This window comes from Mesitornis unicolor, unplaced genomic scaffold, assembly GCF_000695765.1.
Source record: "Mesitornis unicolor isolate BGI_N332 unplaced genomic scaffold, ASM69576v1 scaffold19787, whole genome shotgun sequence".
NCBI classification, from domain to species: domain Eukaryota; kingdom Metazoa; phylum Chordata; class Aves; order Mesitornithiformes; family Mesitornithidae; genus Mesitornis; species Mesitornis unicolor.
The window spans coordinates 1-21,567 of record NW_010198619.1 but is presented as its reverse complement, the minus strand read 5'-3'; the positions used below and the strand labels follow the sequence as shown (position 1 = coordinate 21,567).

The 21,567-nt window shown below is 47.0% G+C and overlaps 1 protein-coding gene across 1 annotated transcript in view; it reads left to right on the top strand.

Moving 5' to 3' along the window:
• Positions 1-15,562, top strand: part of QRICH1 (glutamine-rich 1) — a 22,732-nt gene extending 7,170 nt beyond the window's left edge. Inside the window, exons 3-10 of the mRNA XM_010189203.1 lie at positions 4,957-5,976; positions 9,287-9,464; positions 10,068-10,222; positions 11,002-11,116; positions 12,418-12,526; positions 12,880-13,031; positions 13,741-13,831; positions 14,622-15,562. Of these exons, the coding sequence (XP_010187505.1) occupies positions 4,957-5,976; positions 9,287-9,464; positions 10,068-10,222; positions 11,002-11,116; positions 12,418-12,526; positions 12,880-13,031; positions 13,741-13,831; positions 14,622-14,814 (2,013 nt within the window). The 3' untranslated portion in view covers positions 14,815-15,562. The remainder of the gene's footprint in view (positions 1-4,956; positions 5,977-9,286; positions 9,465-10,067; positions 10,223-11,001; positions 11,117-12,417; positions 12,527-12,879; positions 13,032-13,740; positions 13,832-14,621) is intronic.
• The last annotated feature ends 6,005 nt before the right edge of the window (positions 15,563-21,567 follow it).

Here is a 21,567-nt window from a genome sequence, read left to right as displayed (position 1 = left end):
GCTTTTTCAGTCTTCCCCTTGACTTCAGACCATTAGAGGAAGCTTGGTGTTATTAATGACACTGAAGCAGGGAAAGATGCCCTTAGGTAGCTCAGAAGAAAATCTTATCTCTGGCTCTGCATAGAATACCCATTTTCCTTACTTCTGATGGATGCAGCTTCTCCCCATCCCAGGCTTGGTTCAGAAGTTTAGCCTAGAGGTAGGGCCTCTATTTGCTTACCTTTGAAAAGCATCTCAAGAAGATATTAGTGTAGCAGCTAGTATTAATTAGCATTTGTTAGGGCTGAGTGTGCCACTTCAAAGAATGGCTATCGTTAAAGGTGGTGTTTTCAAGGTAGTGCCTTCTTATATATGGAAGTAGGTTCCTCTGAGAAGCAAGCCGTTTGTTTTCCCTGGTTCACGTGTTTCAACTGTTGTGGACCTAAATCCTGCCCCAGTGTGCAGCTTGACAACATAATCTTGATACTGTAACTGTTCAAACACACGTGAGGCCTGACTTGGCATGTGGAATTCTCTCTCTGATGTTGGTGAATGAGCAGAGGAAAAACCTGGGCTGAGAATCTGCCTGGCAGCCATTCTGAGGAGTGGACTGGTACACTCCCCCTAGACCTTGTTTACTGAGATAGCAAAGGCCTTCCTGTAAAGCATTTGAATAACAAGTTCCAACGCTTCCTGCTACTTCACTGATCGGTCTTTTCACTTACTCTGTACTTCAGAGCTCCTTTGTACTCGTACGCTTGCTGGCGTAACATTAGAAGGAACTCTTTATGACAATGTTAGCTTTTAAGGCTGGAGCCTCTTTAGCTTAAGACTGTTGTTGAAGGAAGTATGTTTTAAGCCTTCTTTCCTTAAATTTGCCTTAAAAAAAAATGAGGAGATTGCTTTTCTCCTGCTCTTGCTAACCTTTTGTTCAAATGTCTGAGTTCTGTTGGCTTGCTCAGGTGTGGAAGTTCAAGGTGCACCTACATTACTCCTGGGGGGGATGTGGAGCATACTTCCAGCAGCAAGCTTGCCACCTGCCCCTATTTAACCTCTTTTAGGTTTGAAACCTGTCATTTGGGATTCCCTTTAGATGAAACTTTGCCATAAGATGCAATCTTGTTGTGTTTAGGTGTTGGTCTGGCTTGGCTACTGGGCAAGGCTGTACCCAAGCTTGAAATAGTCTGTTGGAGTGTATAATGTGGACACGTGAGTAGGTCTTCAGGCCTCCTCTGAAGATCTGTCCTTGGTGTATCTTACTACCTGCTAGTGTATGTGTAGCTTCAGAAACCAAGACATGTTTGTGGTAAGAGCCTGTCAGGTGCTCTAGGGCAAGCCAGACAGCAGAAAATCCATGCAGGCACGAGTTGGTGTGCATGCTCATTTGGAGTTAGGTTTTAGGAAATATTAGGTAATCCAGTCAGTCTGCAGATGAGGTTTTCTTTGCTTGGGAATTCTTTCAAGTCAGTTGTTTCAGAGCTGCAGTTCTGCAGTCTGATTCCTTGTTGGACAGAGAATTGCACAGGGCAGACACGCTATGAATACTACTTGAAAGTTTATCACAATGAGTTTATCAACCATGAGGAAAAAACCAAAACAACTCCTGGAAACCAGCCTTCAGCTGTTCTCATGCTCGTGGAGTTACTTGTTTTCTCTTTGCATGTGCTCAGTTCCGGACAGACTGTGGTTTTGAGCGTAATGTGACGGAAGATTTCCTTTAAGGGAATCTTAAAACTTTGTTTCTGTCCTCCTGTTTACAATGCAGGGCTGACTTCTGATGCTTTTGATTCTCTAGAGTCGAGTGGTACTTGGTGCAACTTCGAGCTGGTTTATGGTCAAAAGGCATTTCTATGAGTGCTGATAGCCTGCAGGGAAGTGATTCTTTTCATGCTGTTAGATCCAACTTCTGGCAATTAGCAGTGTTTCAGTACTGGTAACTTGGCATGTTCCTCTGTTGCACCAGTATAACCCAGGAATTCCCAGCATAACATGTTCTCGTTTTAATCTTCAGCGTAAGGTGAAGATTTAAAGTCCTTTCTGTTGGTCTTGACCTGCAAATTTAAAGCATTCCTCTTTGTGCAGAGTCTGTTAAATCAACCGCTGATGATGTTTAGTGTAATTCTTTGTCTTTCTTTTCTCAGATAGCAAGTTAGGCATTGAGGTCAGTGTCAGAAGCTCTGGTCTTAGACTGGGCTGAAGTCTGTAAATCTGCAATGAATGCTTGTAGCGCTCCTGGGTACAACATACTGCAAAAGACGGTTGTTAAAAATGGATGTGTAATTCACAAGGGATGTGTAATGCACAGTGGGTAGAGCTCCAGCGTCCTTTTAAATAGGAGCCGTCTCTAGTCAGAAGCACGATGTCTGCAGTTTGCAGTGACTTCCAGTGATTCTGGAGTCTGACTTTTGTCGTGTTTGGGTCTGGACTCATTCTTTGGGTGTTAATAGTAACCCTGTGTGAATGCTAGAGCAGTAGCAAGACCTCCTGACTGTGGAGGTTAGGATTTAGTCCTGGGGGAGCATCATAGGGCTTCAGGTTGTGACTGCTCAGCTGCTGAAAGTGATGGAAGTTGCCCTTCACTTTTAGAGACAGTAGGCTCAAACTCCAAAATGGTTAATGGTTCAAAGCTGCACCAGGAGAGGTTTAGACTGGCCATTAGGAAGCATTTCCTTACCAAAAGGGTGACCAAACACTGGAGCAGGCTTCCTAGAAAGGTGGTTGATGCCCCAAGCCTGTCAGTGTTTAATAACACGCTTAGCTTATGGTCAGCACTGAAGTGATGAAGCAGTTGGACTGGATGATTGCTGTAGGTGCTTTCCAACTGAAATACCTGATAAAAACTGAAGGAAGAAAACGCTGTCTGTTTGGGCCTGTTCTTAGACCATGTCTCTTTGTCACAGCGCAGGAGCAGACTTTACATTCTTGCTGCTAGGGGGAAAAAAGCACAAAACAAAACCAAAAAACCCCACAGTTTTTACTTTGCATGTCTTAGAGCAGTAACAAGAACTGTAATGTGAAATTTTGTGTGAAAGAAGGTGGGGTACTTTTAAGGTGTTCTCAGTCAACTTGTGCAGATTCTGAAAACACAGTGCAGAGGTACAGGAGAAGGGACATGTTCACCTCTTTCTGTGATGTGATTTTGAATCCTAGTGGATGATGCAGATGTTTCTTGTGTGAAACTGAAAACATCAGTGCAGTAATGTGTTTTAGTTTGCCCTGTCTCGGGCCTTTGCCTTGCAGATAATCTTTTGAACAAGGACTTAAATTAATACTGAGGACTAGATTAGTAATTTTGAAAATGGGATGTTTTGGAGAATGCTTGCCTTAAAGGAGTAATTGAAAGTGGCTTTCTTAAACTGAACTCTTAACTGGGATCTGTGCTTGTGCCTGTTTGCCCACGTGCTCATGCAGTACAACAAGAGAATCGAGTTGGACTGAAGAAACGTTCCATAGGTGACTGAATCTTTTTCAGTTCACTGCTCGATCAGATCACTCATTGATGCAGCTTTTTAAACGGTAGTGCTGACACAAGGTCGTGTTTCCTGTTACCTTGCAGGAAAGTTATATATTAGAAAGTCCCCATCATCTGGATTGCAGTGTACTGCGTATAGCTCCCAGCAGGAACCTGTAAAATCTGTGTTGGCTTCAAACTTTACGTGGCCCTCATAGGTGCCGCTAATAAGGCTCTCTACATTTCTCAGTTGGATTTGAAAGGAGAGGTTGAGTAATTAATTCTCTTGCTTAAGATATATTGTTAAGGGAAGCAGATGATAGTGGAAACGTGGGATATCACTTCTAGGACAAGGCAAATGCAGGAAAGTGGTTGTGTAAATGTGAGGACAAAGTGGTGAAGTGTCTGGAGGAGTAGAGCAGACCCTGTTTCGTGCCCTGGAGGTGAAGGTACCATCTGGGGTGGGTTGGACGCCTGAAATGTGAAGTTCTTGAGACTTGAACTTTGCGTTGTGTCCTCCAGGACTGCTGCTAGATGATGTGACAGACCTTGGACAAATAAGCATTGATGCTAGAGGGTGTGATTTATTATTTTTTTATAAAAATAAAAGGAACTGTGTTTGGATTCAAGTCTTAAAATACTTTGTCCATGTTACTCAGCATTGTGTAAGTGCGTGAGCTAGAAAATAGAACTGAATAATTTGGACAATAAATGGAATTAAATGGAATAAGTAAATAATGAAAAAAGAACTGGTTTTGGTTCTCACTGCCAAGGAAATACTTCTGAAGTTTAAAAAACAAATGCTGCAGTGTTGCCCCTTAGCGCATGACAAAGATTCAGGTTGAACTTGCAGCTTTCTGTGTTGACACCCCCTTGTGTAGCATTAATATTAGCAGTTGGTTTCAAAATAATATTTCAGTTCTTTATGTGGAAAGAGCCAAGTGCTGGTTTCAACTTACCCATATTTCTTGCTGCCTGTCACTGCCAAGTGATCCTGCAGCCGTTTGGGAGGCTGGGGTTGAAAGCAGTAAAACAGTCTTTAGAGCACAGTAAGATTGAGGCAAGCTCCTGCATTTTGTAGCAAGATAAACTTAATATCAGAACTGTAATGTGCGTGACCTTAAAGTCTTGCTATTGCGGGGCCTATGCTGAAATAACATTTTAGCAGTGCAGATAGCTCTGAAGACTCCCGGCTTCCAAGGATGCAATCTGTCGGCTTGAGCCCACGGAGCTGTGAGGATGGAGATGCAGCTCACGCGCTGTTCTCTCTGTGCTGGGAAATGTGGTCATGTGCAATGCTGAGCAAACACATCATCTGCTGTATCGCTGTTGTCAACCAGGCGCTTCTAGAGTAACTTGGCTTCATTTTCCTGAGATCTTTACTGATGCATTAATATATGGATTCATCAAACTGACCATCAAAGGCCTGGAGCACAGACCTCCGGGGATGGACCATCTCTTTGTGCCCCCCCCGTTGAATCGCTGACACGTGCTGATCTCTAACTGCTGAATTGGTGTCGTTGCAGGTTCAGGTCCAGGTCCAGCAGTCACCGCAGCAGGTCTCTGCCCAGCAGCTCTCTCCGCAGCTCACTGTCCATCAGCCTTCGGAGCAGCCCATACAGGTCCAAGTGCAGATCCAAGGCCAGGCGCAGCAGCAGGCGTCCCAGACAATACAGAGTCAGTCTCTTCAGAGCCCCAGCCCGTCTCAGCTGCAGGCAGCTCAGATCCAAGTGCAGCATGTGCAGACTGCCCAGCAGATGCAGGCTGCGGAGATCCAGGAGGAACACATACAGCACCAGCAGATCCAGGCCCAGCTTGTGGCAGGACAGGCCATTACGGGTGGCCAGCAGATACAGATCCAGACGGTTGGGGCACTGTCACCTCCACCTTCTCAACAAGGCTCCCCGCGAGAGGGAGAGCGACGGATCAGCACTGCTGGCGTCCTTCAGCCGGTGAAGAAACGTAAAGTGGATATGCCTATTACTGTATCCTATGCTATTTCAGGGCAGCCGGTTGCCACAGTGCTGGCCATTCCTCAGGGTCAGCAGCAAAGTTACGTCTCTTTAAGACCAGACTTGTTAACAGTGGACAGTGCCCACCTGTACAGTGCCACTGGGACCATTACTAGCCCCACTGGAGAGACTTGGACCATCCCCGTTTACTCTGCTCAACCACGTGGTGACCTTCAGCAGCAAAACATAACCCACATCGCCATCCCTCAGGAGGCCTACAACGCCGTCCACGTCAGCGGCTCGCCAACGACACTGACCACCGTGAAGCTGGAAGACGACAAGGATAAGATGGTGGGAAGTACTTCAGTAGTGAAGAACTCTCACGAGGAAGTTGTGCAGACTCTTGCTAATTCGCTCTTTCCAGCGCAGTTTATGAATGGCAACATCCACATTCCAGTGGCGGTGCAGGCTGTGGCAGGGACGTACCAGAATACGGCACAGACGGTGCACATATGGGACCCGCAGCAGCAACAGCAGCAGCCCACACCCCAGGAGCAGGGGCAGCAGCAGCAGCAGCTACAAGTCACTTGCTCTGTAAGTTAAAACAGTTTCTCAGTCTCAGTCCACGTTTAACAACTTGCAAACATTGCGGAGGGCGTTTGACTACTGATGGGTGTAGGACTGTGATGTGTTTATGTTGATAGATAAAGGATGCAAAACTGCTCATTGCTAGCGTCTTTGTAGCAGGTGCTCTGAGGTCTGCAGTCTTTCCTGAGCTGTTGTAGGGGTTTTAGTGGAAAGGCAGAGATGACGGCAGTGAAGTGAGGTGTGTAAATACACTGCTCCTCTGGGTATCGGGTACTTTGTGTTACGCAGCACACAGAGTCCACAGCAGATGCAGTGCCCAGGTAAAGTGTCGAAAGCTGACTAGCTGTGAGCAGACTTCATGGATCAGGTGTACTTCACTGTGTCCTGCTTCTGGTAAATGCCTGGTGTGCACGAACACAGTAACAAGCAGTGGCAAATAAGCATTTCTTCAGAGTGCTTTTAAAACCTGGCAGCCAAATCTGTTGCTCTTTTTTTTAAAGACTTTGTTGCTAACTTTAAGCCACAGATTATTTTGAATTTGCTTTTAAAACTTGAATAATTAGGGATATTAATGGCCTCTCTTATATGTGCAAATGGATGTCATTTACCTTTTATTACAAGAAGTGCAAAGTGATTGATCTGTCAGAGCCTGGTTTAGCTGAATGGAATGAGGGCAAAAAGTATCCAAGCCTGCTAGCATAGATGTTATAAATTCTTTCCAGTTTATAAATAACACTGTTGGCTTTATAAAGGTGTATATGCCTTCTGCTTCATCAGTAAGCACTGAGACGAGGAGGATTTCTTTGTGTGCTCGCGTCTGATTGTCGCTGAGTTGACTGTGGGCTATAGCACACCAAGTTCTTCACTGAGATGGGCTCCCTACATCTAGAGAACTTTCAGGTGCTCGATGCCCTCTTTTATAAAGCTGTACTTCAGGCTACAGCTTGTGGGTCTTGCGATGCATGGGGTTTTTTTGGTTGGGCTTTTTTTTGTTTGTTTTGTTGTGTTCAAACAGCCTTTTGTATCCCATCAGTTCCCTGTATTTATACTTCAGAGATCACTTCATCTCAGCTACTTGAACAAAACTAAGTTGGTAGAACTTCTTGCCTTTCTGCTAAACAAGTTTTTTAGACTTATTCTAAGGTCTTTTTAGAGCATGAGCCACATTCGTGGGATCTTTTCTGAGGTATTAACTCCATAATTTCATTAATGGTTACTTGTAAACCTTCTACAGTTCGCAGTGAGTATCAGACAGTTTTCTAATCCTAATTCTCTGGTGTTGCATAAGCTCCTAAACCCAGAGACAAGTTCAGGAGGTTCGCATTCTTCCTCTGAGGGGGGACCAAAGCTGCTACAGGTGAACATCAAACTTCTGGCGGTTCTCTCAGAAGCTGGTGGGATTTACGTGGCTGCTGGCATTGTGCTGCTGCGGGATCTGGGCGAGTTGCAGCTATTTTGCTCTGTTTGTGAAAAATGTAAGTCGGTAACTGCCAGTTCAGGCTGTGTGCCTGCCTTTGCACTGGACAAGCTGCCTGCAAGGCCAGGGCAGAAGATTCCCACGTAGGATGGGCTGACGGAGGAGGCTGGCTCCGAAAAGCTTTCCCTTCTCCAGAACGTAATGGGGCAGCACCCTGTAGGAGAGCAGAGGCTCAGTCCTAGCCCCTACAAAGACAAGGTGTCAGTTCGGCCTTGGACTTCTGTCCTCTTTAAGACAGAGGCCTGCTTGACAGCTTAAACTTTGTCACTGTCAGCCTTGGTAAAAGCTGGTCCCTTTCAATTGTGGTCTCCCTCTGTAGCTGTGGCAGACGCTGCTGGCGATGCAGGGGCTGATAAGCAAAGAGCTATGAAGAGCAGAGGCACAAAAAGAAAAACCAACCAGAGGCAGTCAGAAAGCTCCAGTCTGAGGCTCTTTCAGGCTCTGCCTCTTCAGCTGCGGTTTTTTTTTTTGTTAAATTAAGGTACAGATATTACTAAAATCTCTGCCCTTTTCACTATGATCTCTAGCCCTGACAGAGCAACTTTCAGTGATGATTGACACTTGGCAGTATCAGAGGAAAAGTTATTTGATTGTAACAAAGCCTTGATTTTGGGGTGGCTCTCAAGGAGAAAGCAAAACTGTTTTGATGTAAGAATCGGTATCCCTGTAACATCCAGGGTGTCAATGAGAATTTCACTGAAGGCTGTAAAGCTTCATGTTAATCTCCTTAATTGAGGTGGCTGTGAGAATTTGTGTGGCATGGGACTGAGAAGCTGTAGTGAAGAATGCAGTGAGTGCAGCTGAAGGGCTTGCTGCTCGCTCTGGATGGATGCCATCAGTTGCCTGTAAAATACCTTTCAGTTTGAAGTAGGAATTCTCGGTGACTTAAGGTCCTGCTGCAAAGTAAACTTCCAAGGGGCCTGGAGACCTCTCAAGTCTGTGGTAGGCCATACAGTAGCTCCTCACAGAGTAGTAGCTCGTCCTCATTAGCAGCATTTGGTAGTTTGAGAGCATTTCATTGCAACTGAATTAATGTTTTGATGTTTTCTAGTCTGTTATTACTTTATACCTCTTGCAAATGAATTACTCTTATCGGTTGTTGATGGTAAGAACAGAGCATATCTATTCTGCCTGGCTGTTTTGTACTGAGTAATGAGGAGAGCCTGCCTTTGATGGGCAAGGGTGGAGAAGAAAGCTGGCTGTGTGCAGCGCACAATCGTACCCAGGACGGCTTGGAGCAGCAGCAGTGGTCAGTAAAGCTGATGGCACCTTGTGATTCGTCCTTGCTGTGTCTGCAGAGGGGCCTTGGAACATCTCTTGTAGTGAGATGATGGACGTTAGTTGTGGTTCAGAGCTGGCTGAAGCCAGGCAAAATGCATTGGAGCAAATAGGGCTTCAGAACCCGTAGTCGTCTGGTTTGGTGTTTGAGGGGAGAGCAGAAGTCTGTTGTTGAGAAGACTTTAGCCCTGTGAAGATCCTCGCCTTTGAATGGACCAGTTACCTTCTTAATGGTATTGCAGCAAGGACGGCTTGTGGCTGTCAGGTCTCCTGTGGAGTTCTGCAGGACTTCTAAGCCCATCGAATTGTGAGTGGTGTGCATTTGCTAAAGGGATTATAGAAATGTCGTATTCGGACTGAAAGTGTTCTTGGAGTGATGAGTACTCTTTCACGAGCAGCAGTTGAGGTTGGACAGCAGCAGTTGTGTTCCTTGGATTGATTTCTTGCTAGAGAGGACTCCAGACTGATATCCTGGGGCTAGCGGTAGTGCAGCGTTGCTTGTTTTCTGTCAAACTGTTGCATATCGAAGTGTATCTATAAACGGAAATGTTTTCTTCATAGGCTCAAGCTGTTCAGGTTGCTGAAGTTGAACCACAGCCACAGCCGCAGACTTCACCTGAACTTCTACTTCCAAACTCTCTGAAGCCAGAAGAAGGGCTGGAAGTGTGGAAAAGCTGGGCACAGACCAAGAATGCAGAGCTGGAGAAAGAAGCCCAAAATAGGCTAGCACCTATTGGAAGTATGTGTCACGACAGCATGGCCTTTCTTTCCTTTCAAGTAGGATTAGGAGGGACTAAAGTGTTCGCTGTTTACCGCTCTGCAAAACACCTTTGTTTGATCAGTGGTTGTTTTTGAATTTCAAGTTTGATTTACTCTCCAATATTGACTATCGCATGATCCCACTGCCACAGGTGCAGTATTAGGTGCAGTATTGGCTCTGTGCTGAGCCAATCTAGGCTGGTAGCAGGAGAAAAGGGCGCTGTGTGGCTGTGGTGCATGGCCAGACAAAATGGCTGTGAATGCCAGCCAAGCTGGTAGAGCAGTCGTGGAGTTGCTGTTTTCTTGTTGTGCAGAGCAGCGTTTCGCTGTGGATGTGGTAAAAGAAGGCAGTAGTTATGCAGTGGGCACAACTGTCAGATTCTTGCTCGTTTATCTTTTAGTAGATCTGACAGTCTGAGATCTTGATTTATTGCCACTTGCGCTATTATACAGGGAGAATGAGGTAGCACTGGGCCTGCCAGATAGAATGGTAAAGTCAGAGATGTGAGAAATAATTCCTGAACGACTGGGAAATAATATGGCTTTATGGCTGAAATAATATGGCTTGGCTTTGTTTTTCCAGGGCGTCAGCTGCTGAGGTTCCAGGAAGATCTCATCTCTTCAGCTGTGGCTGAGCTGAATTATGGTCTGTGCTTAATGACACGAGAAGCTCGAAATGGTGATGGTGAACCCTATGATCCAGATGTGCTCTACTATATCTTCCTGTGTATTCAGAAGGTAGGGGGAGGACTGACAATGTGCAGCAGGGCTGTGCACATTGTCAGTGTATACAGGGAGAATTCTCCGTTAGAAAAATGCAGACTGTGGCTTCTGTTAAGCTTCCCAGCAATTTAATAAGAAAAAAAGTCTCTTTGCTTTAAAAAAAACCAAACCAACAGATTAAATGTAATTAGTGCACAGCAATGCTTTCACCTACTGAGTTAAGTTTTTGAAGAATTGCTAATAAGAGAGTTCAGTATCATGGTGAGAATATGGAAACCCTTTAGGTTTTTAGGTGAGGATGGTGTTTGAGGAAGTTGTCAATGTCAAAACTTGATCTAGTTGAAGCTTTAACAGGCAAGAACTGAGCTTTGTGTGGTGTGGGAAGTTTGAACAGGTGATACCAGTGTGCTTTCTGGAACAGCTGCAGGAACAGAGCTAAATTCTGATAGGAGAACTGAGCATCTCTCTCCTTAACCTGGAAAAGTAGTGTCCAAAGGACAGTCGTGTGAAATAACTGGCAGGGAACACACCTGAAACAAAAAGTGAAATCCAACTGGCCTTACTTTCTAAGATGTGTTTTCCTTTCTATCTTAGCAATGCCATGATAGTAACTGAGATTACCTACCCTGTACTGGCCTTGGGGCAAGGGTCCTCTTCCAAGTAGAATGTGTCAGTCTTCAGTGCTGTGCTGTAAAACGCTTGACTGATGGGGTACGTGGGCTCTTAGGATAGGGTGTGCTCTGAGGAACATCCTCGCTACTGCTGTGCTGGACTGTGTTGTGAATCTTTTACAGTATCTCTTTGAAAACGGCCGAGTAGATGACATCTTCTCAGATCTCTACTATATTCGGTTCACTGAATGGCTGCATGAGGTTCTCAAGGACATACAGCCCCGTGTCTCCCCTCTTGGTAAGAACTTTTGTTTGAGAAGTTTAAAACTTTCCGGAGACTGGAATGTCTGAACTGAACTACAGCATGAGTGTAAGCTAAAAAGACACCCTTTTGAAGTATGTGATATCCCTAGGATGGCTCATACTGGTCAGGGAGAAAAATGTTGTGTCTGCAGTGAATGCTGGGGTCACTGCACATGTCAGGCTCTGGCCCTGGTTGTCCTTGAGGATTAGTTGTCTGTCACTTGTCACCCACCAGAAGGCAGATTGTTGGGACTTTGTAGTGTCAGGAGAGATTGGCTTACTTGGAAGCCAGCTGATCCTTGATGTGAATCAAGCTTCCTCATCTGAAGTACTGATACATCTTGCCTCTGATATGTATTGTTACTCTGAGAGATGCTACAACGCTGTCATGTTGTCACGTAGCCAGATGGGTACGGTCTGCAGGACCAACTTGTGTCAAAGAAAAACAGCAGTGTGTGATTGGAGCCTTGAGTGCTGCAATTGAATGCATCTCGGCCCTGTGTTCAGAAGATGATGGCAACAGGGCAGGGGGAAGCAGTTCCGGAAGAGACAGATTTCGACTGAGTTGCATATGAGAACTAGATTAAGAATTGCATTTTCAGAGCATGGAAACCTGGTTTCTCATTACTTCATTCCCTTTGATCTGATTAGACATAAGCAAAGAAGCCATTGCTTGTGTACGGAAAAGTAGCTGATGTTACAGGCGAGATGGCGAAGTAGCACCGTGAGCATCGGAGTCCTTTTGTTTTCACTCCGGCTGTTTGATCTGTGCTTTGTCATCCCACAAGCCCTGGAGTTCATACTGCTGTCTGTTTTTCTGTGTATTCGGAGTATAGTATTTCTCTTCTGCACAAAGGGAAAAAAATCTGAGAATCAAAGGATTACTCATGTCTAAATACATCACTTGGCACCGTGTGCTGACTGAAGCTGCGCGCAGGGCCAAGAGCTGATTTGTTACACTGGCCTGCTGCTCTCACATATTATTGGATTAGGAGTATCTGCATTGGAGTTGAACCATTAATTAAAAGCTGTTTAAGTGCATATTTGTTTCTCTCTGGGCTGGGTTGTACTGCAGAAGCATACTCTCCACAACTAGAGGTTGATGTACGTATACAAGTGCTTCCTAACTGTACCTGCTATTTAGAAAGTTATTTGCACCATAGTGGATCTGGACATCAGTGAGGGTCTCCCTCTCCTTCTCTTCACAATGTATATGTTCTACAATACTTCAAAATGCTGCCTATGTTTCTGCTGCAACTGTCTCCTGGCATGATGCCTGACTTCTGATTATTGCAGGTTATGTCCTCTCCAGTCATGTAACAGAAGAGATGCTGTGGGAGTGTAAGCAGCTGGGAGCTCACTCCCCTTCTACCTTGCTCACTACACTGATGTTTTTTAATACAAAGTAAGTACTTGGGTCTTTGGGAATCTTAGGGAATAAAAGAACTGCAGACACCTTGGCAGGGTTGGCAGGAAACTGCTGCACTGGATTAGGGTGAAATCACAAACTTTCAATGGTTGCACAGAGCCATCTTGCAGCCCCATCAGCCGAAGAAGATGCAGTGCAGCAAGGAAATGAGCTAGCGGAGGGGAAACTGAACTTCTGGCTGTTGCATGCTTTGCTGTTGGAACAGTCTTTAACTTCGGTGTTGGTCTGAGCTTTAGCTGGCTCATGATGAGTAAAGATAACTGCCTCGCTGTTGTGACTGTCTCCTTTACTTGCCTCTGAATGTCCTGTGTTCTCATCTTGCTGCTCAGATACTTCCTGTTAAAGACAGTAGACCAGCACATGAAGCTGGCCTTTTCCAAGGTGTTGAGGCAGACCAAGAAGAACCCTTCTAATCCCAAGGATAAAAGCACGAGTATCCGCTACATGAAGGCTCCTGGCATGCACCAGACAGGACAGAAAGGTAGTGTCTTGAGGTTTTCTTTGGGGATATTTACTTACTGGGCTTGGAGGAAGTGGATGAACCTGGAGATGCCTGCAGGTAGGGCCACGAAAACCCAAGGCTTCAGCCTAGCAGCGTGAATTTTCTGTGTGTTCTGTCTGAGGGAGCATAGTACCTGCTGATAATAAGCCTGGGGATGTGCCTTACCTGAGGCATATAGGACTCATCAGGAGTGAAGGATAACTCTTTTACTTACTGCTGTGTTGTTTTGTTTGTGTTTTTTTTTTTTTATGAGCAAAGGGGTTATTTGGGTGTAAGTGCTTATCAACAGAGGGAGAAACTTCTTTGGGAGGGCTTCTCTTGTCCTGACTCGTATGAACCCATACAGAATCCGTATGTAAGTACAGTCTGTCCTCTTAAAAGCACAGACTCAGGATTTAGTTGAGGCGCTGCAGTCTCGGTAGTGAGATTTCTCTCATTTTGGGCGCTGGTAGAGAAGTGGAAGGAAGGATATGGATGGGTTGTGTTCTTCAGAAGCCTTGGGATAAGGCAAACTCTCCATGTAATGCTTTGAGTGTTTGTAACCAGGCACCTCTGCCCTGGAACAGCCGTGTGTTTGTTGCCAGCCCTTGCGTGGCGTCGAGGTGCTTTGGAGTCCTGGGGCTTTACGGCGCTGCTCGGTTTGCTGTGCTCATGCAGTGTCTGACAGCCCTGTGGGGGTGGTTTGTAGTTACAGATGACATGTATGCAGAGCAGACTGAGAACCCAGAGAACCCCCTGCGGTGTCCGATAAAGCTGTATGACTTCTACCTCTTCAAATGGTGAGAGCTCTCGTTCGTGTGTTTGGCTCTTGTCTTCTGTCGCTGTTAAGCTGCATCTTGTAGCTGGCCTAGTTTTTGGGGCTGTGTTTTATTGCTGTCGTCGTTTCTACGTTTGCATACATTTATTTAAACCGGGAGGGCTGTTGATGTGAGAGGGTGAGATTTACGCTGATGGCACATAAGTTGAACTTCGGTGGTATTTAAAGAGACAAATCCTGATTTGTGAACTGGCTGCTCTTAATCTCATACTCACTCTGGAGGTTTGCTGTGTTGGCATGAGCTTGCTGTTCTGCCTGCGACTTGCAAGCGAGTCATCTGGAAGCATCCACGACTTGAGAGGAGATTAGAGTCCTATTCAAATCGGCTTCTGGACAAAAATGAGGGCTTGCTATAAGGATTGGAGGGAGACTCAAAGGACTCACCTCTAAATTTTGATGATTCTGACAATTAATGTCAATGTTCCTCTGCACAGCTGGATCTGCAGCTAGCCTGGATGTGAAAATACACCACCTTTGCTTCACCCAGAAAGACCCCTAAGGCCATGTGTGCGTTATACTTACCACTGTGAAATAAAAATTACTTTCTTGTAGTCATGGCCATGGCTTTTTAACCCTGGCATGGCCTGAGAACTTTGAGGCCGCTGTTGCCCCTGGGTGTAACTCTGCACCTTCGTGTCCCATCAGCCAGATGTTCACTGTCAGGATCTGTGAGGCCTGGGGTGAGGACAGTGGTGGTCTCTCCCTGCCAGGATGTGATGTTAGTCTGGTTATTTCTGATCTTCCTCACGCAGCCCCCAGAGTGTGAAAGGCCGGAATGACACGTTTTACTTGACACCGGAGCCAGTGGTGGCCCCCAACAGCCCGATCTGGTATTCCATCCAGCCGATCAGCAGAGAGCAGATGGAGCAGATGCTCACCCGGATCCTGGTGATACGAGAGATTCAGGAAGCTATTGCCGTGGCTAATGCCAGCACCATGCACTAAGGCATCCTTCTTGGCTCTGAAGGGGTGGGGTGGGGTGATGGGGGAGGGACAAGCAAAGATAAATTGTACAGACTTTTACACTAAAGGAGATGCCTAAGTTTTTGGGTTTTTTTTTATTGGTGTAGTTATGAAGCCCTTTTAGGCTTCTTCTCTTTAAAAGAATCTAAAGGAAAACCTACCCGTTGTGTATCCTACCCAACACACCAAACTGTTGGAACCATTGGAGGCTGCATATCCCCTGCGAGCTGTGGAAAGCTGCTGGTTGACTCTGGTTTTTTTTATGATGTAGAAAACATGAACTACAGGATCGGCCTGGATGGCTGGGGCCTCTGTCTCCTTGGAGCACGTGCAGCCCAGAGGGCACGGGACGATGGATGGACCTGCTCAGCCAGAGGAGGAGAGGCAGGCATCTTCTTTTCTTGTGCTTGGACGTTAATTTGCTGTTATCTTGGAAGGAAGAGGAGAGAGTGAACTGCAATTGTGATTTATATAAAAACCAACAAACAAAACCACAAACCAACGATTTCTATTCAGACCTTTAAGTGACATTTTTAGATGTTAAAAAGTACAAACTTTACCACACTCTTCTTTTTTTGGCCTAACATTGAGGCCTTAAACCTTGAGGCTCCTGTGCCTGATGGAATTCTTGTAACATACACTTGTGTATCATATAAAGATACCACCCTGTTTCTCTTATGTATTCTTACTCTAGTTGTTTATTAAGAATGACGAGCACGTCTTTTCAACATGCCATTGAACAATGTGTCTTTATTTGGGGAAGAGTGAGCTGTGAGGGTGGGGGGGTCATTCTACGAAGATCAGTATGCAAACTGGTTGTTTTCATCCCTGTTTGTGCTTTCCAGCTTGATTCCACTGGACTTCTTTCACCCCTACGAATTAGGAAGGTAGAAGGGGGATTAAATTCTGTTGAAGGACCCGAATGTCTGCTTGCTGATGGAAGCTCAGTGTCAGGGTAGGAACATGGGATCCGTGAGACCAGATCAGACTGTCCTGATGTTCTGTGAGGTTTCACCCTTAGGCAAATCCTCCTCTCCCCACCTTTCCAAACACATCACACCAACGGCATGACGGAGGGGTGTTGGAGGGAAAAGGCCTTCCAGGAGCAGCACGTGGCTTACTCCTGCCATTTAACAGCCTTTTCACAGTTTTAAACACAGGTGTGTAGCTTCTGGCATCGATCATGATCATAAAACCCCAGCCCTGTAGCCTTGCCTTGCTGCATCTTAAATGGTTGCTGTATTTTATATCATTAACAAAATAGTCTGCTCTCTTGAAGCCAGCGGGTAGCCAACTGTGCTTGAAATGGGAGATCACTCTAGCCAGGCTTGTTATTTATGCCACCAGCTTCTTGGATGCGGAGAGATGACTCTGCTTCTTCAACTTGTCTTCCCTGCTTCTCCATCTCATGTCCCTTCTCTGTTCCAAAATATATAGATATCTATTTAAATACATATTACAGTAAAAGAACTTAAACTTGTGTACAGACAAGCAATTTTCCTGAAGCTTCTGTTGACCAGCACCTGTCTGTATGGAGGAGGAAGGTCTGCCCTCTCTGTCGGTTGTGCGCAGTGTAAATGATGAGAGTAGCCGTAGTGTTCCCTGCCTTTGTGCTCTTGATCCGTGTTGAGGTGTGTGGACTTGCAGAGACTTTCAGGCCTCTGATGCTTCATCTTGATGCTGGTGCTCATGGGGAAGCAGCTGTGCTCGAGCTGGGTGTCAGTGTGAGTTTGTTCCCTGTGTAGGACTCGGTGCTCAAACAGGTGTGGAGAGGTGAGGTTGTTCATGAATACCCGTGCTCCAAAGCAGACTCTTGGCCCTGAGGGCAGACACTGAGCCATGCCGGGGGTTGGTGCCCAGATCCCAGTGGGTAGGTTGGGAAGGTGGTGCCCAGGTGCTGTGTGGTGCTGGAAGGACATACCCTCAGCTCAGTTCAGCCATTGGGTGGCTGTTGGCATCGCCAACGCTGCTTCAGCTGGCAGGAGCCTGTAATGCCTTTATCGCATCTTAGTGACTGGAATGTCCCTCTCTGGCCCTAATTTATTTGAGGACATGGTTAGGGGCAGGCTGCCGCTGTTTCAAGCAGCTTGGTGTGAGCTTGTTGCTCGGGTTGCCCAGCTGGCCTGCACAGGGTGGATTTCCCGTTCTCTTGGGCAGCATGTCCTGTCTTCAGAGTTGCAAAGATGTGAGAGAAACTGCGGGTGCCTGTGCTCGAGTGCTGCACGGGAAGCTCGCTCCAGAACATCTGCACCTCAGTGTGAGCCTGCTGCTTTGTGTCCAAAAAAATGCGGTGGATGTTGAAGTCATCTGCAAGATACCCCTTGTTCACATCATTCAGTGGCTTTGGGAGTCACCCCTTACTCTAAAAATTGCCAGAAGCTGGAATAACTTGACAATGTCAAGGGCAGTTCCCGGTTAGGGATGAACGGACACTTCAGCTGAGCTGTCTGGGGAAAGAAAATTCTGTGCTACCTAAAACTTTGAGATCATGTGCTTTCCTTACTACCCTTACCTGCAGGGTCACCTAGTCTTTGTAAGGGAAGAGTTCTCCTTGATCTTGGAGTATTTATTAAGATAAGCTTAAGAGGGGGGGAGCTTGGCACATGGTGGCTGGTTTTGTCCTGACAGACAAGTGTTTCCATCACTTTCTCATTGTTCGGACGTACACAGGAGAGGGATTTGTGGACTGCTGTACTGTTCTGTACCGTCTCATCACTGTCCACTGTCTTACCTTCATTCCCTATTTTTAGAGACAATCGATATACTGTGACTTAAGGATTCTTTTTTCCTGGACCTGGCTTCTAGTCTGGCTTTTTGGAGTTTAAAAGGTACAGTATTTCTAGAATATAAATACGATGTTCTTTGGTAGTGAAGAACATGATCTGCTCCCTTGTAGGGGCTCATAGGAAGACATGTGCACAGAGTAGCACAAAAGAGTGCTGTGGCTTAGGGTTGCTATCCAAGTTCTGGGAAATGTTCCCAGCTGAACATGTAAAATAGCTTTTTAACACTTTCCTATAACCAGCTTGACTGCTGCTTCAAGGGCATTCCCCCTCGGCTCCGAGAGTGCCAAACTGCTAGCTCTTGTATGCGTGTATATATGAATTGAGAACTCTCCGTGCCCTATGCCTTGTATGAGACAGGCTGAAAACGCATTGATCTCTAAATAAATAAGCTGAGGGAAGTCGAGCTAGAGACCCTGCGTTGTTGGTTTTGAGCCGTGCCCATCTTGTCTCTGTGGTGTGAAAGGAACCATAGAGGGCAGAGCATGACTGTTGTAAAGCACCTCACGCTGACGTGAGACTCGTGTGTTGTCCTATCTCTTGACACTAACAGCGCTGCTTTCCTAAGGGAACTCGCAGCCTCTCATGCACTTGTCCATGGCACCATTAGATTTTCATTTGCTTCAGAGTTCAAGCATTTACTCGAAGTGGTAATGGCTGAAGCAGCAGAGAGCAGACAGAGATGTTCTTCGCTGCCTAGAGTGGCGAGTAAAGGGAACAGCCTAAGTAACTTCATAGGGCTCTCATCTGTGGGCTGCTTCACCCAGAAATCTGGATTTTTAGATGGGAGACAAGGTCTGAAGTAGTTCCTGAACTGTTCTGCCTTGGACCAATGAAAAAAAGACTTAATCTGATCCCTAAATAGGAATCTTCTGCTCCGTTGCTCCTTGTGCAGAAATGGACAGTCTTGTTCTCAGGGCTGCTCTGCCGTGGTGTGCTTGGGATGCCTCCTGCATAAAAGCAGATACAGAAGTGGTAGAAAAGAGCCCCCTGGGCATTTGTGGGTGATGGTCCTTTAGTTGTCATCTTCTTGCTGGTCCGAGTGCTGCTGGACACTGACTCTGCACAGTCCAACCAAACTTCATTTCTCATCCAAGTTTATTAGTGACCTACTTGCAATTAGTGTTTGGACTCTTAAATCACTGGCAAAGTGGGGTTAAACTGTCTTCCACCCTAGACAGGGCTCTTCTCCCCATCTTCTTGCTGGGGCTGCTCCTCTCAAGTACTACAGGAAACGTACCTCATCCTGACGTCTCGGCCTGTTCTGTCTCACTGGTGCCAATGCGTAGGAAAGAGCCCTTCTCAGCTTGAGCATCTTTCTATCTTAAAGAGCATCTCAAATTTTCTTACAGAAGTTTCACTGACTGCCCCAAAAATCCCTGAGGTGATTGCTGTGTCCCCTGCTTGTTGGGTCCCTTCGCTGCGTGGCTGCAGCTCCGCTCCTGGCGCTGCAGTCGCTTTCCCTGTGTAACCTCGCGCGCCACAGCCCCGTTTGCCTGCTGCTCAGCTCTCGTTTGAGCTGAAGGGAATGGGGCTGCGGACTGAACTTGCAGCAGCAGCAGCAGCAGCAATAAACCATGTCTAGAGCTTGAGAGGGAACCGCAGGAGAGAGCAAGGTGCAGGGGATGTCTCAGAAAGGCAGGGTCTCGTTGCAGCCCAGAGCCTCGCTTGATCATGAGTGTGCAGCCTATATGCAAAATCCGCCTTGTCTGTCCCTCCCGTGTTGACCCTGGTCTAAACAGCACATGTGATTGGCATCCTGCAAAGTGACCTTCAGAACTCTCCAGTAGCTTTGCCCCGTGAGTAACTCACACTACAAATCATTTTAAAGAGATGCACTCAACTATTTTTTTAATTTAATTTTACTCTTATATTCTCTGCTCTTTGTAATCTGCTTGGAAATAAAATGTTTTTTTCCCTGCAGCCTTTGTTGTAGTCTGTTTGAGAACCATTAAACTTTGCCTGGTGTTGCTATCGGAACAGAAGCCAAGTTGCCTGTTTACTGCTGTGCCCAGCCTCCAGTGTAACAGCTGGGACCAGTGTGTGCCTCCCAGATGAGCTTAGCGAGCTCCTGTTAGCGCTGACATTATTTAAAATGAGGGGTAGAGAGCCCTGTCTTGGGCTGGTGTGACACCTCCCGCTCTGCTGCCCCTGTCACAGGTAACGCTGACTCCAGAGCGTCTCCTTGGCAGGCAGCACGCCTGAACCCTGCCTCTGGGATCAGTATCTGTGCCTCTACTGGTCACTGCTTTCAGTGCTGTGAGCCCAGGCACTTAATTTAATGCTGAGGACAGTGCTGCCCCTGCAAGCCATGGGAAACCAGTGTCTGGATAGGTGAAGTCAACTCTGAGCCGAGAATCAACCGGGGAATGATGTAAAGCAGTAAAACCAGGTGAAACGTGATCTTTTACAGCAGTCTGTCATGGAACAAGAATTGAAGCCCTGTGATGTTCAGTGTCGTGTAATGACAAACGTTGTTAACGTGTGGCTGCGGGAAGGAGATGGTGGTGGTGTTCCCAGTAATGGCAACAGGATCGCTACCAATCTCTTGGCCTAAAGTTTTACGTGGCGTGGATCCTCATCGCAGGCTCTTGACTCTGCAGGGGCCGCCTTGTCTTAGTTACGGGAGGGCCCCTGGATGCTGCACGTACCCCTCCTCGCAGCAAAGGGGACATCCCTGAGCTGAGGCACACACCTTCCTTTCCTGCTACAAACAAAACCACCACCTGATGGAAAACAATTACAACTTGTGTGGGTTACAGCAGCTGGGACCAAACAAGTTTCTACTCACAGCGTGGTTCACTCCTTTGGATTTTTTTTTCCTCACATGTAAAAGTCAGAATCAGCATTTACCTAAGCCCAGCTTAACCGGCCTCTCTCTAAACTCTGCCCTATCTTTTGGAGAACCTTACATGTTAATCCAAACTAGAGGCTTGAATGTGACTGACCAACCTCACAGCATCCAAGGGCCGTTTGCTTCCGAGTATTTTGGGAGACCTGAACCTAAATCTACTTGCTGATCTTTGGACAAGGATTTAATCTGCAGTAGGACAGCTGGGGGTACAGGAGCACCGTCCTTTAGTTCACTGGACCTATTAACTCATGGGTTACCTTGGAGAGCTCGTGGTCCAGGAGCAGGGTGAGCAGGGGTCTGCTCGTCTCATTTCCCTGAGGCCAGCTGTGGTCTATCACAAGCAAACCAGCTGCCAGAGGAGGAGGTTGTTCTGTAGCCTGCGGAGCAAGGTGTCTGAAGGGTCTGCGTCTCATCCTGGAAATGGCCCATCGCTGTTTCCTGCACCTCTTCTCCAAGGCAGGTCTGTGTTCGCGCCCGCTCCTCCCCTGCAGGCACAGCCCTCCCTGCTCCTGCTCTTCTCCCAAATTCTTCCCCTAGCCACCACCTGCAGCACAGACAGGAAGGTTTTACACCGAGACCCTCCCCGTGCACGGCAGCTGCGGGCACAGGGCACTGTGTGACACTATCGCCCACCTCAGGAGCTTCCACGCGATCCCCTCTCCTCTGCCCTTCATTCCCTTCCCATTGCTCCCGCCTCTTGACTCCCAGCCTTCTTTGGATCACTTTGACTGATGAAGTTGCTCTGGGCTCCGCTGTTGCTCCAGCTCCACATCCACCAGATCCCACTGGCACCTTCTCCTTTCTCCTGAAGCTGCGGGAGCACCCAGCGTCAAACCCAACCCCTCGCAGCCGCTGTCTTTCCGTGCACACCATCCACGTCTTTTTTAGGCCGTTTTCTCAGCGTGTGTCGCACCACGCGGGTCACGCTGTGTAAGCAAAGCCAGGGAGCATCAGCCAGGGCAGCGTGGGGCCACCCCTGGAGGTCAGCCCTCTCCTCACTGCTCCCTTCCCATGCACCGAGCTTGCTCCAACAGAGCAAGGCCCGTTGTGGCTCCACATCCGCACTGACCCCACCTCACCGGGCCGGGGCTTTGAAGC